The sequence below is a fragment of the Pelecanus crispus genome, chromosome 2, assembly GCF_030463565.1.
Source record: "Pelecanus crispus isolate bPelCri1 chromosome 2, bPelCri1.pri, whole genome shotgun sequence".
NCBI lineage: Eukaryota > Metazoa > Chordata > Aves > Pelecaniformes > Pelecanidae > Pelecanus > Pelecanus crispus.
In genome coordinates this window covers 23,788,316-23,805,013 of record NC_134644.1, presented here as the reverse complement: position 1 = coordinate 23,805,013, position 16,698 = coordinate 23,788,316, and the positions used below count along the sequence as shown (strand labels likewise).

General features: G+C 40.2%; 1 protein-coding gene across 1 annotated transcript in view; it reads right to left on the bottom strand.

Annotated features, from left to right (window-relative positions):
* Nucleotides 1-49: 49 nt before the first annotated feature.
* CUBN (cubilin) overlaps nt 50-16,698 on the bottom strand; it is a 151,740-nt gene continuing 135,091 nt past the window's right edge. The window contains exons 60-67 of the mRNA XM_075705163.1: nt 7,145-7,350; nt 6,128-6,290; nt 5,451-5,659; nt 3,953-4,100; nt 3,655-3,836; nt 2,371-2,536; nt 560-795; nt 50-157 (exon numbers count right to left, since the gene is read on the bottom strand). Coding sequence (XP_075561278.1) covers nt 50-157; nt 560-795; nt 2,371-2,536; nt 3,655-3,836; nt 3,953-4,100; nt 5,451-5,659; nt 6,128-6,290; nt 7,145-7,350 — 1,418 coding nt within the window. The remainder of the gene's footprint in view (nt 158-559; nt 796-2,370; nt 2,537-3,654; nt 3,837-3,952; nt 4,101-5,450; nt 5,660-6,127; nt 6,291-7,144; nt 7,351-16,698) is intronic.

Genomic DNA, 16,698 nt, shown 5'->3' with positions numbered 1-16,698 from the left:
AAAAGTCTCTTCAGTAGAGCAAGGAGCAGTAATATATTTCTCCCAGTTTCTAGCTAGTCCAGCTTAACTGGAATCCTGATGGTAAAGTCACATATTCAGCATGAAATTTTATATAGACTTGATGAGATGTAGCAGTAAATGGTGAGATGTTTGTATCCTAAAAGTAAAGACAAGAAAAATGAAAAGCTTTATAGAACACCAAGATCCTTTGGAAAAGCCAGCCAGAGAGTTAAAACTGAGGCACAAATCGGATCATAGTTTGAAAGGGACCTCAGCTCTGTGCTAGATACTGCTTTTGCATTTCTCCCTCAGGGTATTATGAATATTTAAATGACAAATACAACTAAATACAGAGCAAAATAGCTTGATGATGCCTCCCACTAGATGTCACTGTAAGGTCTGCACTGGAAGGCTTCTAAGGTGCCACACACGCCTTACGCCTTCACTTCCACTCAGCTGTATGGAATTCATGTCAGAATTGGGGAAACAATCCTAACTATGAAATAGTAAAGATACATTTTAACCACTCCCAGGGTCACAGACAGAAGGGAATACATACCATCCCACAGTACGGCCCAGCTGGGGGATAGCTGGCATCTGGCCCGTTGTAAAGGATCAGATAGTTGCTACTGCAATCCCCTGGGTCGTCGATGCTGATGAAATCAAAGTTCACTGTGACAATTCGTCCCTTGGGCACAGTAATGGCCCACTCGCAGTCAGTGTTGTTGTGGTAAGTTGCAGGGTAGCTGGGACTAGCAAATGACCCAGTGCTGCCATATAATGTTCCTCCGCATCCTGGAAACAGACACTGTTAATTAGCTTAGAAGGCTTAGTTTCACAAGATACTACACAATGTAGTACATTAGTACAGTATTAGTAGTAGCACTGAAGACCAGAGAGGTGCTGGGAGCTGGAACAATGAATGTGGATAAGAGCGTTATTCCAGTAAGAGACAAAACTGAGGCTGTAGCCTCAGCAGCCTGAGAAGAATATGCAATGTGCAGATATGTGCAGATCATGCCCCAGATTACTCTCTCAGTCTCCAAGAATTTTCAGCTCACAGCTCCCAGAGATGGCATCTTTGTATTCAGTAGTCTTTATCAGATGTCTTCCATGAACTTGTTCAGGTAGCCCTCAAATCCATGTACCTTTGTAGCATACTATGGGAAGGAGCTCCACAGTTTAACTGCATACTGTGTGAAGAACTGTTTGGTTTGGTTTTGTTTGAACCTACCACCTCCTGGCTTTATCTGATGGCCTCTAGTTCTTCTATGGGAAAAGTCAATGAACAGTTGATCACTATTTATCATCCAATATCACTGAATTTTAAAGACCTCAGTAGTTTCTTAACCAGATTAAAAAGTCTCAGCATACCTCATACAGAAGGCATGTTTTATGTTGAGCCCTTAGTTATACTGGATTCTTTATAAGAGGCGGAGGCCTGAACTGTGCACATCATTCAATTTGTGTGTGAACTATGGTTTTATACAGTGGCTGGCTGTTTGTTCTCTTTTACTTTCCCAAAAATTCCTAGCATTGTGCTAGCCTACTTGACTATTAGTGAGCAGTGAGCTCTTGTTTTCACGGAATTATTTTCCAAGATCTTGTGGCTGAGTACTGGAAGTCAACTCAGAACCCATATTTTTGTAAATAAAGTTAGGATTGTCTTTGTTTGCCCATGTTCTTCATCAACACTTCCCTACACTGAACTTTATCTGCCTTTTCATCACCAAGCTACTCAATACTGTAAGGTTATTCTGCAGTGCTTTTCAGCTGGCCATGAGCTTTCCTACTGCCAGTAGCTTAGTGTCATGAACAAACTATTACCCAGCTATTCACTGCCATTTCATAAGCCATTTATGAATGCGTCTGTGATATAGTCACTACACAGAACTATAGTTAGGTTATTTTCTTGAGGCAAATTTCAGTCCTCTTCAGGCTTAGCAGTGCGTAGATCCTAGGGCATATCACAACTGGACTATTAATGGAGTAGACTGAGGTACCACCACCACCACTACCACCACCTCCACCACTCTCTGGATCCCAAGATAGACAGACGTTCCTGATATTTTCTGACCTCTCAGTGGAAGAGGTAGATCTTCATCTTAAGTGGACCACATCCTCTGAGGTTGCTAAAGTCCACATTAGTGAGAGGGAATTGCTTCCATCACATAAAATGGATCTTGCCCCACTGGTCTTCAGGAACAACTGCCTCTCTCCAGTGACTGAACAGCGTGGACTATGGGTGCTTGGGAAGGTCTTAAGTGTTGATGAGGCAGGGCCCAAACTGAGCAGGCTGAATTCCACGTTTCTGTATTTTCCCTCTATGTACAATTGCTAAGTAGAATTACTTTGTAATTACAGCCTTACCACTTGATGACGAAGTCCAAGTAATTTCATATCCATCATGAGCCCCTGAAAAATCACTCTTGAAACGAAGGTAGACAACATGATTTTGGGGGAAGATGGGACTGGGCACAGTGTTTCCACAGAACCTGCCAAGTAGTGGTGATTGTACATCACTCCCATTTCTGACCTTCAAGGGACACAAAAAAGCATTGTCAACATTAAATCCCTATGCCAGTTATACACTAGTACAATTATGCAGTGATACAAGCACAGCACAAACTATGTAGTGACTTGTATGCATATTATAATTACCACTTTTAAAGTTATTTTTCCTACTATATATTCCTCTATAGAAGGAAAAAGAGACCATTAACTACTCTGTCTGAGTTTTGTAAGTAAAGTATCACAGAACAAGTATCATCAGAAATGGGTAGCTAATTTTTTTGGTGTGGTACATCTCCTGACTAAAAAAAAGTACTTGACAAGTAGCTAAGATGTGCTTTTGCAATTCAAGCCCATGTTTTACTTTTCATAAGAAATGTTAGTATTCCAGATGAAAAGATTAATTCTTTACTCTGCAGACCACTCTTTTCCCTGGTCACATTAAGACACAGGTCATATTACATAGCTCAGATTTAATGTGATTTTTTTTCTGAGCTCCAATAATGCTGGTGCTCAGATCCATTTCTTGAGACAGTGAAGGGGATATGAAAGGAGAACTAAATAATGATTCTGCCACAGACATCTGATTTTTGTCATCTGACCAGTGAATAAGGAAACCTTCGTCAAGCGTGAAAGGACAGAGTGAGGATTGCGTAGGAGGATATGCTTTTTATTGACACAAAGTACCTTTGCAAGCATCCTACACTTGTTACTACAGCTCCTTTTTTTTTTAAAGAAAAAACTGCTTTTTAGAAAAAACATTCTTTTAAAGAAAAATATCAAGCAGATGGAGTCTACTGCTGGAACGAAAGCACTCAGATTTATGGCTTTCTGTTCATGCACAGATGTTAATATCAGATGAAAACTATCCGAGCTTGCTCTGTTAACTGGGTAACATCAACAATAGCTAGATAAAGATGAGTTATCTGATAATGAAACTATTTATTCATTGGTTTTAGACTTACTGTAGTGTGTATCATTTAACCTCTTACTATAACATCTGAGTACCTTTCACCATAAAACTGTAGCAATAAATTAGTCTCTAATGTCAGTGCAGCTCAGACTTGATCCAAGCTTATTAATATCCATTGAATTCAGCAGATTTTGACACAGGCCCACAAAATATGTATGCTTGCTTGGTACCTCTAGGAAATCATGTGAACACTGGATGCTGTCTTCCAAATGGAAAGCATGGAAAAAGAGATAAATTGTGTGATTCAGTGGAGCTCGTAGAATGATAGAACAGTCCATATTATTGGGGTGATGACCAGGCCAGCCAGGGCTCTTCAGGTAACCAAATGGCTGGTTATACTCTCTGCTGCAACCTTGAGACAGAAAACCAGAAACATGCAAGAATTTCAGATCTCTGTATTGCTTTTCACTGTATGAAATAAACAAAGAGAATGGTAGGTAGATTTTTTAGACATTTCTTCAAGCTTACCTGTAGCTTGATAGGTAAATCTGACTCCATTATTAATCATATATTCATTTGATTTGAAAGTCACAATGGCAGTGCGATCGTAAGAATAAAATTCAGGGATTGGAAAAGCTTCAGTGCCACAGAATCTATGGACTGATCCTTGGCTGTGCTGGAATTCAATACATGTCACAAGTTACTTAATGATATAATTCAGTTTTCTACTTACTGAATTTGAGGTGAATAAATCTCTCAACACTTTCTATACCAGTTATGCAATCACATTTTAAAGTTCTCATGGAAATCACTTAATAATGACACCACATTTTATGTTGAATTATTATGAGAAACAAAGCAAATGTAACAGGTATTTTCATGCTAAAATAAGAAACAATGAAAGAAGGTTTAGAATAATATAATGCAAGGGACATAAGCAGGTTTTTTTTCTGGTGCTTTTTACAAACACTCTTCTTGGCATGAATGTTCATTTTTATAATGGTTCTTGGGTGGGAGGAAGTACAATTAGTTTATGAAAACTTGCTGTTGGGCAGTATTTTGGGGGTGTTAAGTTTGGAAGCTCTGTTACTTGCTGCAGCTGTGAAAAATTGTGTAACACTTACCAGGTCTAATTCAATGTGTGTATAGTGTGCTTCTGTGAAGTCTGTGTTACCAGTTAACACACCTTAAGTGGGGCAAGTGCATAATGCTCTGAATGTGCCCCTCACACAGAATCATTAATTAATCTGTTACCAAATCATAGAATCATAGAATGCTTTGGGTTGGAAGGGACCTTTAGAGGTCATCTAGCCCAACCCCCCTGCAGTGAGCAGGGACAGCTTTAACCAGATCAGGGTGCTCAGAGCCCCATCCAACCTGACCTTGAATGTTGCCAGGGATGGGGCCTTCACCACCTCTCTGGGCAACCTGTTCCAGTGCCTCACCACCCTCATTGTAAAAAATTTCTTCCTTATATCCAGTCTAAATCTATTCTTCTTTAGTTTAAATCCATTATTCCTTGTCCTGTCACAACAGGCCTTGCTAAAAAGATTCTCCCCATCTTTCCCGTAGGCCCCCTTTAAGTACTGGAAGGCCGCAATAAGGTCTCCCCGCAGCCTTCTCTTCTCCAGGCTGAACAACCCCAACTCTCTCAGCCTGGCCTCACAGGAGAGGTGCTCCAGCCCTCGGATCATTTTGGCGGCCCTCTTCTGGACTCGCTCCAGCAGGTCCATGTCCTTCTTGTGCTGAGGGCCCCAGAGGTGGACGCAGTGCTCCAGGTGAGGTCTCACCAGAGCAGAATAGAGGGGCAGAATCACCTCCCTCAACCTGCTGGCCACGCTTCTTTTGATGCAGCCCAGGATACGGTTGGCTTTCTGGGCTGCAAGCGCACATTGCCGGCTCATGTCCAGCTTTTCATCTACCAGTACCCCCAAAACCCACCCAAATGGTGGGTTTCTCCTCTCTTTACAAAGAGCGAAGGGAGCTGAATGTGAACGGGGAATGGTATCAACTGTAAATGTCTTACTGTTGGCGAGTCCTGGAGCTCTAGGTAGTTCTGGGAGCAGTCCTGGCTGGAATGGAGGTGGAAGGCCTCTACCACGACCCTGACTTGCTGCTGTGGAGGGGCATCAATGACCCAAGTACAGAGAGTAAATGGTGGATATTCATTTGGGAAGTTAGGAGATGTTGCAGTCAGGGATGTAGAAGTTGCATTATATATTCCTCCACACAGTCCTGTGTAACACAATAATAAATGCATCATAGAGTGAAAACCTTTCCAACTGGGGAAGAATATATATTGAGCCAAACTACACTGGACAATATACTTTTGTATTTACCTGAGACTCTCTAGAAGAAAACAGAAATAAGTAAAATGCCTGCTTATGCTGTGTCAATGTATGACATAAAACTCAAATAGCTGTTTGTTCCCTATAATATCAGTGTATTTGTTAACAGTCTGTGAGTGTTCCTGTTTTGCTCTCCAGACTGACAGCCACCCCGCAACCAGTCAAGGCCAAAGAGAATTGCACTGGGGTCTAGCAGTGCTGCTTTTAGCTTGCTCATAGATGCTGTGCTAAGGACTGTCTTTGCCTCTTCCTGACCCCTCTATCTAGAACAAATTTTGGTGATTTATTATTTAAATATGTATTTCCACAAAAGAGTCACAACAATATATATGCATACATATATATGTATACTTACGATCCACTGTGGCGTAGGTAGCATTGAAACCCTCCCTTTCCACAGAATTGTCTGTGACAAATTTCACAGTCAAGGAATTACGGGTAGAAAGAAAAGGAGCTGGCACTGCAGATCCACAGAATGTGCCAACTAAATTGGCATTTTCATTATCTCCATCATAAAGCTGAAAGAAGAAGAGTATATAAGCCACTAATAGTTTAGGAACAACAAACAAATAAATAGAAATAAAACTCTCTGACCCCTCCTGACATTACAGTTTCTTTTACTTGAAAGCACAGTAGGTGCTCTTGTGCTTTAGCAGGATGTTCTTGATGACTATAATTATTCACTGCCGTATTAACAAATTCTGTTGGACAGTGTCAGTCTCATTATGGAACATTCTGGACTCGTCTCAGCAAACCTATCAAAAATTTATTCTATTTTAATTCGGTATTCTGATTTCTTTTTTAATATGTAATCTCAAAGTGCTTTTCAATGAGAAAGGTTGATTTTATTCACCAAAATGTAGTTTCCTAGTTTCATTGAGCATCTCTAGTGCTCAACAGGATCTATAACACTCCTTGGTGGCTCTTGTTTAGCAGCATTCTGCTCTCTTATGTTTTATATGCTCATCTCCAAGAAAATAGCTTTCACAGGTGGGCATTGAGCATCAAGACTTACTTATTCAAAATTTTATAAATTAAAGTCCTTTCAAGCAATTGTGTATGATAATGAATCTGCAAGTTTACTTTTCAAAGTGATTGAGTTTTGTTTCGTTTCTACTCTGTGAAATAAATACTCATTTACATAGGCAGTCTAAATCCAGAAGCATGTCCCCATAACAATGTTAAAATTCTTATTGGTTTCCAAAAAGGCAGGATGTCATCTGGAGTAGTAATCTAACCCAATGAAAAAAAAAAGTAATTATATTAAGCAATTTAATTTCTTCAGAAGACCATTTTCTATTAATTAAGTTTTAGCCTCATGGAGAGGATAATGGATTGTATCTCACTGATACAAAATATGCAGCTATCTTACTTTGACATAATCATATTTGCAAGCCTGAGCAGACTGTGCTTCAAGCATGAATGAAGTGAAGGTGAGGTTGATCAGTTTGTTCACAGGTGCAGTTATGATCCATACACAGTCCAGATTTTTCTCATATCTTCTGGTCACATTGGAGAACGGAGAGCCAAAGCGATAAGCTGAATTTGTCAAGTAACCACCACAGCCATTCTGAGGTCCTGTTGAAGAAGGAGAAGCTTTTTAAAAGCAGTTCCTGGCATTTATTTAATCTTCAGATCTTTAATGTCAAGCCAGCAGCTTTTTCTGTGCTACAGACTTTTACTGTCCTGTCTCACAAGGACTATCTGAATGATTAAAAAGCTTTCAACACAAACAGCGTTACAGAGATACAAATCACATTAGATTTGGTAGAGTGAATTAAGAAAGGCTCATGTCTTCTGTTGAATACAAAATCAGTACCCACTTTGAAAATGTAGCAACAGATTTTTTAAAAGGGACTGTAGGAAGACAGAACACAGAAATTAAGTAGAAGAATAATGGTTAGGCCTTTTAGTGTAATTCTTACCTGCTAGTAAGAGTACTTGGACAGTAGGGGGCACTGGGTTGTTGACTTTGAAAATCAAGTTAAAAATTAAGTTGCTTTATTTTGGCAATACGACCTTGTTCTGGGGGGCTTGAATTTGGCTGCCTGACAGTGAGACCCAGACTCATATTCAGGAATCTAGCTAAAAGAGACTAACTTCTAGAAGCGTTTTGCGTGGTGGTAACTTACAACCCCTCTGAAAAGCAGGCTTCTTTTCATTTGGAACCCATGTACAGAGCTAAGTCCCTTACTGTAGTTACTCACTGTGAAAATATTGAACCCTATAATGTTTGCAGTCACATTGAAAGAAGTTACTTTTGGAGAAAAGCAGTTGTTAGAAGATCAGAACCCTTTTATTGTGTCTAATTGCCAACAAGCAAAAAATACAGTCTATCTGAAGAGAGGGGTTTTTTTTCACTTCTTGGGTTTTTTATAGTTTGATTTCCAGAGGTTGGACTGGGCTAGTAACTCTGATCAATTTGTTTACTTTATGCTTCCTTCCCCAGCCTCTGCGGGGTTTCCTGGCCACTTACTTAATTCAGGAATTCAAATAAAGTATGGTTCATACTTCTGCTTTTGAGTCTGAGAGAGTTTTTGTAAACTGCACAGAGCAAAACAGTAACTGCAAGCGGCCTGCTGTCTCCCACAGCGACTCCTTTTAGGAGAATTAGATAATAAAAGAAGCTACAGCTGTGGCTAAGCAACATGAGCTGAGTTTCAGAATTTCATCTGCGTGTGTAAAATATGCCTGTCTGGCTGACATGCAGTGACTTAACCTTGACACACTGATATATTTCCAGTCATATAAAACTGCACCCTACTTGAGCTACAGGATTACAAAAGATCACTCTGGTGAAAAATCAGCATCCAAGTATCAGGATTGCGTCAGTAACCCGGGGTTGGAGACAGCCCCGTCTTCCAAGACTGTAATGGTTAAACCAGAGTGACTAAGGCTAAATGTTGTCCTACTCTACTAACCAAAGCCGGAAAAACCCCACCCTAAAAAAAAAGTTTGCCTAAACCCAGAATCTTAAAAACATGAGATTTAAGCTTTTGCTATAGCTAAAAAAGAACAGAAGAAACATATTACAAAGTGAAAAAGTCAGGAATTAATAGACTCTAGTCCAGTTTTGTGGGCTGTTAATGAAGTCAGAAACTTGGAAAAGTGTTAGTGTTCATTCCAGTGCCACTGCAGGAGCTGAGAACAACAGTGGGGGAAATGTGAGCAATAAATCATGTTCTTGCAAATCGTCTAGGAAGGAGGAAAATGTCATACAGTAGGGTGCCTGGGCCCTAAGAGGGCATTTTCACTATATTTTTCTCTAGGTTCACCCTTCTGCATGATTTATTCAATCCCCCTGCACCAACTCGTTGGAGCCACTTCCTGCTCAGCATTTTGGCCACCGTCTACTAAATGTAATGTTAAGCATATAATCAAAAGGCGTAGATCATAGTCCAACCAGCCACCCCTGCAATACTGAGTCTATAGTGATATATGGATCAGACACCTTACAAAGCTCCCCTTCACCCTTTTCAGGGTTAGAGTTGCAGAGGTGCCAGTCAGACCATTGCAACAGGAATCAGGGAATTGCCACAGAGCCATGCAACAGGAAAGTTCTCAGTTCTGTTGGATTGTCCTTTTTTTGGGTATCAAATGTCTGGACCTTTGGAATGGTGCACTTCACTGCTAGCTGTGCAGCTATAAAGACAGCTCAGATGACAAAAAATACAGATGTGGGTAATCTGTGTGTGTACAGCACATAAAATGGACCTGACAGAAACAGGCCAAATCCTCATTATCAGAAAATTAATTCTAGCTCGTATAGCCAGTAATAACATCTAAGGGGACAGAAATAATTAAAAGTATGATTTACAGTTAATAAAGATTAGGTTTCATCATTAGCTTTCACAATGCTTACCCTGCTCAGCCAGGGTTGAGTCAAATGCTTACAGGATGGTACATTGTAAGTGGTGGCTAGACTGGAAGCCAACCAGATACCAAGTAGCCCCGCATCAAGCCAAATAAAGAGCAGCCCTTGTTGAAAAATCTGTCTATCTATCCTGGTGTTTTTCAGTACTAATCAAAAATTACATCTGATTGCAGCCACTAAGTTACAGAACAGTGAAGCTGTGTAGATCTAGGGAGCACCCACAAGTAAATGAAGAACCAACTGCCTAACAGGAGGGAACTCACACTAAGAGAAACGCTATTGCACTGCATTTTAGCCAGGACACAACTCATCGTTTTAAAAATCAGCACCACATATGAATAGAAGGCCAAATAGTAGCCATCCAGCCTGCTAGTGATCACTGATGGAATGATATTTATCATTGGCTAACATAGCCAGAAAAAAGTGTAGCTAAAATTTAGGCAAAATGTGGGACTAAATAGTCTGTTAATTTGTAGAATAGCCTCCTAGATATTAAAAGCTGAACTTGATAAAAATGAGAAATGTACCTTATAGAACAATTTCTGTGTGGGCAGATGGATTGACTACATGACTTAATGTGTTGTTTCAGTCTCTGGTTTCTTATTTAAAATAAAAATCATAAGGTCATCATAAATCAGATTGCAATCTTGTCCTCCTCAGAAACAGTTGCCAGAGAACACAAATTATCAGAAAAACTAGGGCACACACTGTCATCACTAATTGCTTTTGGTGGGAAGCATTAATGAAACTAAAAGGCTGAAGGACCATTCAGAAAAGAAGGAATTGAAGGTTCCCTATGGCAAATAAAAATAATTACAGCAGAGAACAACCACATGTTTCTGTTAAGTTACATCCTCTAGATATGCAAAGAAGATGAAGACGAATCTTTGAAGCTGCCTCCTTTTGAAGCACAGCCAGGGGTAAGGTTCATTTATACAGGCAGCGATACTATGAAAAGAAGCCTACTGAATAGTTTTAAATCTATCAGAACCAGCTAAACCAATGACATTTCAAAACCCAACAAACTAATTTTGCTGCCCTTCCCTTCTCACTAAATGAGCACCACAAACATCTGCTAGAAAGCAGCAAAATTCAAAGAACTGTTCTAGTTCTGCTTGAACAGTAATGAAAATCCTCTCCCAGACTTCCGAATCACATTTGGTCTCACCTAGAAGCATCCCTGGGAACTCTAGGCTTCTCTCTAATCTGAACTAAAAATCAGAATAAGCAAAGATTAACCCTGCCAAGACTGATGCTTCTTTCCTGATGGGTCTTATTTCCAGTGCAGAGGAGTGGCTGGACTAATTGTGGCTGTAATAATTATCTCACAGCTTGTTTGGATCATGGCTTCAAACAGTAAGGCTCCAAAGGACATAGGGCTGGAGAGAGGGATCTCGTACTGTCATACTTTGTCTCATGACTGATACTGAAGGTTGGTAAACCTTCACAAGCTGAGCTGTAGAGGGCATTTCCCGTGTTTGGCAATCACTGTACAGACATCGTGACTTCATGTGGCAGCAGGACCTGGCAGCAGTCCGCCCTGACCCCAGTGCCTGCAACGTTTCAGGAGGAGACTTCTGAAAGCACAGGATTCTTTTTAGTCCTCAGCCTAGCCTTTACACAGAAAGGTTTCTTGACTGGTTTGATGGCCTGGCAATGGTTCCTGCAGTGACATTTAGGACTGTAAAGCCCCAGTCTCCTGCTTTAGCAGGATTTCACAAATGCAGTCAGACAATGTTCATATTCCTAAGTTTTTAGACTATTGGCTGATCCCACATATAACAGTCCAGACATGCTCTGTGCCAAGCTCGCCCTAGTTCCGCAAAACTGTAATGTATGTCCCGTCCTATCCATCTCCTCGATGCTTGTCTGAGAGACCAGAGGCAGACATGCAGTCTGGCCTTGTTCTAGTACTTTCTAATACTGCATTAGCGTACTTGTTGGCATCACAGCCGCCCAGGCCTTTGCAGATCTCTCTTGCGATGTGAATCAGAAATGTCTCCTCATCCTTTGTTTGTATGCACCAGAGTACAGATCTTCAGCTGAAGCAGTCATTGACTTTAGTGAAGCTAAGACAATTCATTGCCAGCAGTTGTGGGAAGTGCCTTTAATCTGAATGTCTCATAGGCTTTTAACTGTTTAGTCACCTACAAAGTTATGTTTAATCACTGTTTCTGAAAATTATTTTTCACCTCATTTTTTCAGATCAGTCAGAAATTTCTTACTTAAAAGTCTACCTCTTTTCTTGTCTGTCCAGTTCGAATACGCAAGCCACTTCTGTTTATTTTGCTTTGGGAGAAGAAATGTCACAGACATTAAATAACTGACATTTCTGAGAGGCATTTGTAGACTATCCCTTAGCTCAACAGTTGTATTCTTTTCAGACATATTGAAGAGATGTATTTCAACACTGCAAGTGCTTTCTAAATTTAGTCAGATTTCAAGCTGATGCATATTTTTATATTTGAGCCCCCAAATACATTTAGAAACAGTGCAGGAAGTGTGACTTATGAACATATATTCTGAGCTTGTTATAGATGTTCTTATTTTCATAGACTATAATAAGATCAAGAAAAGATATTATTAGCCATGATTTATTCATTATTTTAATAAATTAAGCTAATCATACTTAAGCCATGACAATGTAATGAATCTGAAATGTATAATATTAATGTGTTATATATTTGGTAAAAAATTGTGTGAACCAAAAGCTCGAAGAAACTTTTGCAAGAAGACTTGTGAGTTTCAAGCAATTTGCTTCTCAGCTAGACCCTCTGCAGCACCAGGCTCTAAGTCCAGGTTGGATATCTTGAGATACATCCCCAGAAACCAGTCTTAATGGGCTGTGAAATCTCTGCCAGGCGCTGCTGCTTTTCCAAACGCATGAGAAAACACAACAGCATTCACATGCCACAGTCTAGGACACGTTCTTCTAAGATTTTTTTTGTTGGAGAGGGAGAAAAATTTGCAGGAAACCTGAGATTCAGCTGTGCTGAGTCCTTTCCCACCTAACAGGCTGTAACTGCTGTTGTCAGTACAGGTGCCTGGTGCCACCTACAGCAGGTGCTAATGTTATTTACATAAATCAGTGTGATGAATTACTGCTGGTGGTGTAAGAATTTAGAAACGACTCACAAAAGAACACCTAACTCTGACCGATGCAATAGACTAACCAAACCAACATTTTACACCTTATATTGCCCATTCAGAACTGTTTGGGTTTTTTTCAGCAATTCTGAACAATCCAAAAAAACTCTGCAGGAACTGTGCCTGCTGAGCACTGCTGAAAATCTGCACCTAGAAACTGAATATAGAGTGAGCCAAGCTTTCAGTTTGCAGGGCAGAACTGGACTTAGAACTATATTAAGAGAAAATTTTTTTGATATAAAATAAAATAGCATAAAAATGCTGTGAAAATTCTACTGGATCCAATTTTTTTAAAAGTACATTTTAATTACATTAGGGGAGAGCATAACAGTAAAGCCATTAGTGATAGACAGTGTATTGTGGAAACAACAGGAAACAAGTAATTCAATACACAGCTAATAGAATAAGGGAAGACAGATACCTCCGGGTGATTTATCAGGTAAATTACAGATCATTTTGTCAGGAAGAAAAGCATAGAGATTATAATCTATTTCTATGATATGCATATGAGATTATTTATGTAAATTACCTATTAATGCATTTTTCTGGTATATCAGAGAAGATTCCTTTTTCCAACTATTCTTCTAAACTCTACTCGCTTAAGTTTTTTTTTCCTATGTAAAATGATTAATATTCATTCAATAGAAGCGCTCATTTGAAAAAAAGGATGGAGGGATCCTTAAGGGAAAAACTGGGCACACTGAGGACAATGCAGAGGACGGGGTTTTTAAGGACTTCACATTCCAACAGTCTAATGGTTGCCAAAAGTTTTGGAGGCATTTCTTCTGCCTTAGAGACTACATCACTGATTTTCTCATTGTTGCCACCCTATTCTTCTTGCCTGTCTATATCCATCTGGTTTTCCTCGTCTTCTGTTTAAATCATAGTCTCTTTGTGACAGCAGATTGTTGCTTTATTCTGCCTGTGCAGTGCCTCATGCAGTGGAATCATGGCCTGTGAGCTCGTAAGCCCCAAGGTTATGCAAACAAGGGACAACATTGGTATTAATATGGTACACCATGCTCTTTCATAAAGTATAAATGTGAATTTCTCCTGCATGCTCACAAGAGATAGTATAAAAAAAGGGGAGGGGAAAGAGTTGGCTGCACCTGGAAGCTGAGCAGGATTCAGGGCTGTAGAAAAAAAGGAGGCAGTTTTCCTGCCCTCCTCCATCCCACCTTCCCCACTGTCCCAACTCCATTTCAGTTTTGCCTGTATTGTATGAAGAAAGCTGAGGAAGAGCTTTCTGACTCAACCCACTTATCTAACCATATGTAACACTTTGCTTCTTGTAAATTCATGTGCCTTCCTCTGGGAGGCCCCGTGAACAGACCTGCCTCTCAAAAAACCCCTAGACACTTCTCCGATGGTTTAGAATGTGATATATTTTTCATTACTGAGACAATGGGGCTACATACACAAGCACAGAAATCTGCCAAGCAAAAATGATGTGCTGTTAATAAGGTCACAGCTACATCTCCTGACAGGGGTTGCTGACTCCTTAAAAATAAGAAAAAATCCAACCCTTATATGTCTTCTCAGCCTTTGTATCATAAGCCTCAGAGGGATCACAGATTGGGGTGAGAAGGTCACCCACTGCTGGATGGGACTAGGCAGAAGGTCCATTTATCACAAAAGCACAAAGTCCCTGCTATCACAGCAGGGATGGCAGAGGTGTGTGCAGGCTCCATCCCTGCTAGCCAGGGTCAGCTGAAAACCTCAGGTCTCCCCTTAGAGCTGGAGAGATAATCAGGAGATCTTTGGCCGAGTCACAAGCTCAGTACCTGCAGACCTCATTCTTTGGGGAGAGATCTTAGCTTTCCTTCCTTCAGAGACATCTCATGTAACCAAATGCCTTAAGCTGGTATTGATTTATGTCTTCTCATCCTTTTATTGATTGCCTAAAGGAGCACACACTGGCTGTGGAAAGGAGGTATAATTCTCATTTTACAGACTGAAAACAAAGGCAGAAAAAAGGTCAGTGGTACCTAAGGTGAGAGGAGTCTTTCTTTCCACAAATCTAACACTTGGAGCAGGCTGGTATCCTCCAGTCAGCCCAGTTCACCAGCTCAGCCTGAGAGCATGTCCAGTGATGCAAAAAATGAGGCCAATAAGTTAACAAACTTAGCAGCAGAGACAGTGAAGTTATAAACCCTCTGAACTGCACCAACAAGATCCATATGTTCCCCTGCCTCAAATGCACCATAACACAGTCGATTATGAAAAAGAATGCTGCTTGTGAAATGTGCATGTAACACTATATTGCACAGCGTACGGAGCAGCATGGTGAAAGAAAAGACACTTGACAAAAAAGGTGCGATATTGCTGTACTGTCAAATTAATACTATTTCATACTTTCTGTTAGTCTCCCTTTTCTGACTGGTGGGGGGACCTTAAATATTCTAGTGGGTGCCAGATCAGTGATGTAAACAAATTGTTTTAATTAAAACAGAGCATGTTTTTCTATAGAAATTTCAGGGGTTAACTCTTTGAATGCCTGGTTACTGTCAGTCTTGCTAGGCTTCTGTGAGTTTCCTACTTCATCTTCTCTCTTCCCTCCCACCACAATGGTTATCAGATGGACTCCCTACTAATAAAATTCACAAAAGAGAAAGAATGCATTACCCTGGATTTTGGCAGTACCCCTGAGAGAAGCCTGATCAGGAAAGAAATTGGAAGAGCTTGTGAGGAAATAGTTTAGTTTGCTACAAATGAGTGTACTGTTTATGCTTGCTTCTTTCCAATACATAATCAGGGTCACTCACAACATTAGAGAGCAATAATTATATTATCCAGTTGCGCTTCCCCAGGGTAACTATAGAATAATGCGCTCATTGTCATCCAACAGAGAATGAGGCTTCTTGTTTCTCTACAGATACCATCTTCCTTATCCAAGAGATATATCATTATTGTCACCTGATTGCATTTGTACTCTTACAAAACCACATGGGTTTTATCTTTTGACAGACATGAGGGAGTTTCCCTAAAGCACCATTTAGAATAACAGGCTTTTAGATCTTCATGGTTTTATTCTCTTTCATGTGAAGCAGAATCTCAGACCTCATAGTACAAAGATGTGTCACAGATTTTCCTGGCTCTATTTTTTAGACAAGTCAAACTGGAAACGTTTATACGATTGTGACTCATATTTTCCTTTTATAATATACTTTTCTACTTTTTGACCATTCTGTACTGGCATGGACTGTCAGGATCCTTCCTAACAGCTGTGTGGTTTAGTCCCTGTGGCTTGTTTCCCACAGCAGAGAAAGAAGACCTACCATTAAGCATCTCACCACCACGGGCTCTTCGTCACATAACCCACATCTCTGCATGCCCATCTTTTCCAGCTTGCAACTCCATTACTCCTGAGTAACTCCTGCAACATGACATCCTCCCTTTCCTTGGGAGCCTGCAGAAATGTCCCTCCAAAAATTAGCCTAATAGATGTCAGTTTATTCATAAAAGGCTTCTCGTCACTCTAGGAAATAATCCGGTTTGCTACTGACTCTAAGAGCTTGGCTTGTGTTCTATTGTGTGCTTAAGCAGAATCTCTGGCAAGTTGCACAAATAAATCTAAAGTCAGTGGCTAAAAAAATTGACTGTATGCCAACAGGAAGAGCAAGAACCTGGGGAGTTCCTGATAATCTCACCCTGGAAACATGAACCCAGGCTGCAGGGGATGCCTGACAACTGATACCTAACAGTTTAAAGACAGCAACATGTGAAGTAACATTATGTTACTTGAAATAACAGTCTACAAGAATGGTCTTAAAAGATTCTTGTAGCAATTACTTAGAGTGAAGCAAAGAAAGAGTTAATAATAGTAATGACCATGAGGTTCTGTGGGAGTATTTTTCTTGGCAAAGCCTGTAGAACCAGTTATTTTCCTATCTGTAAATACTTTC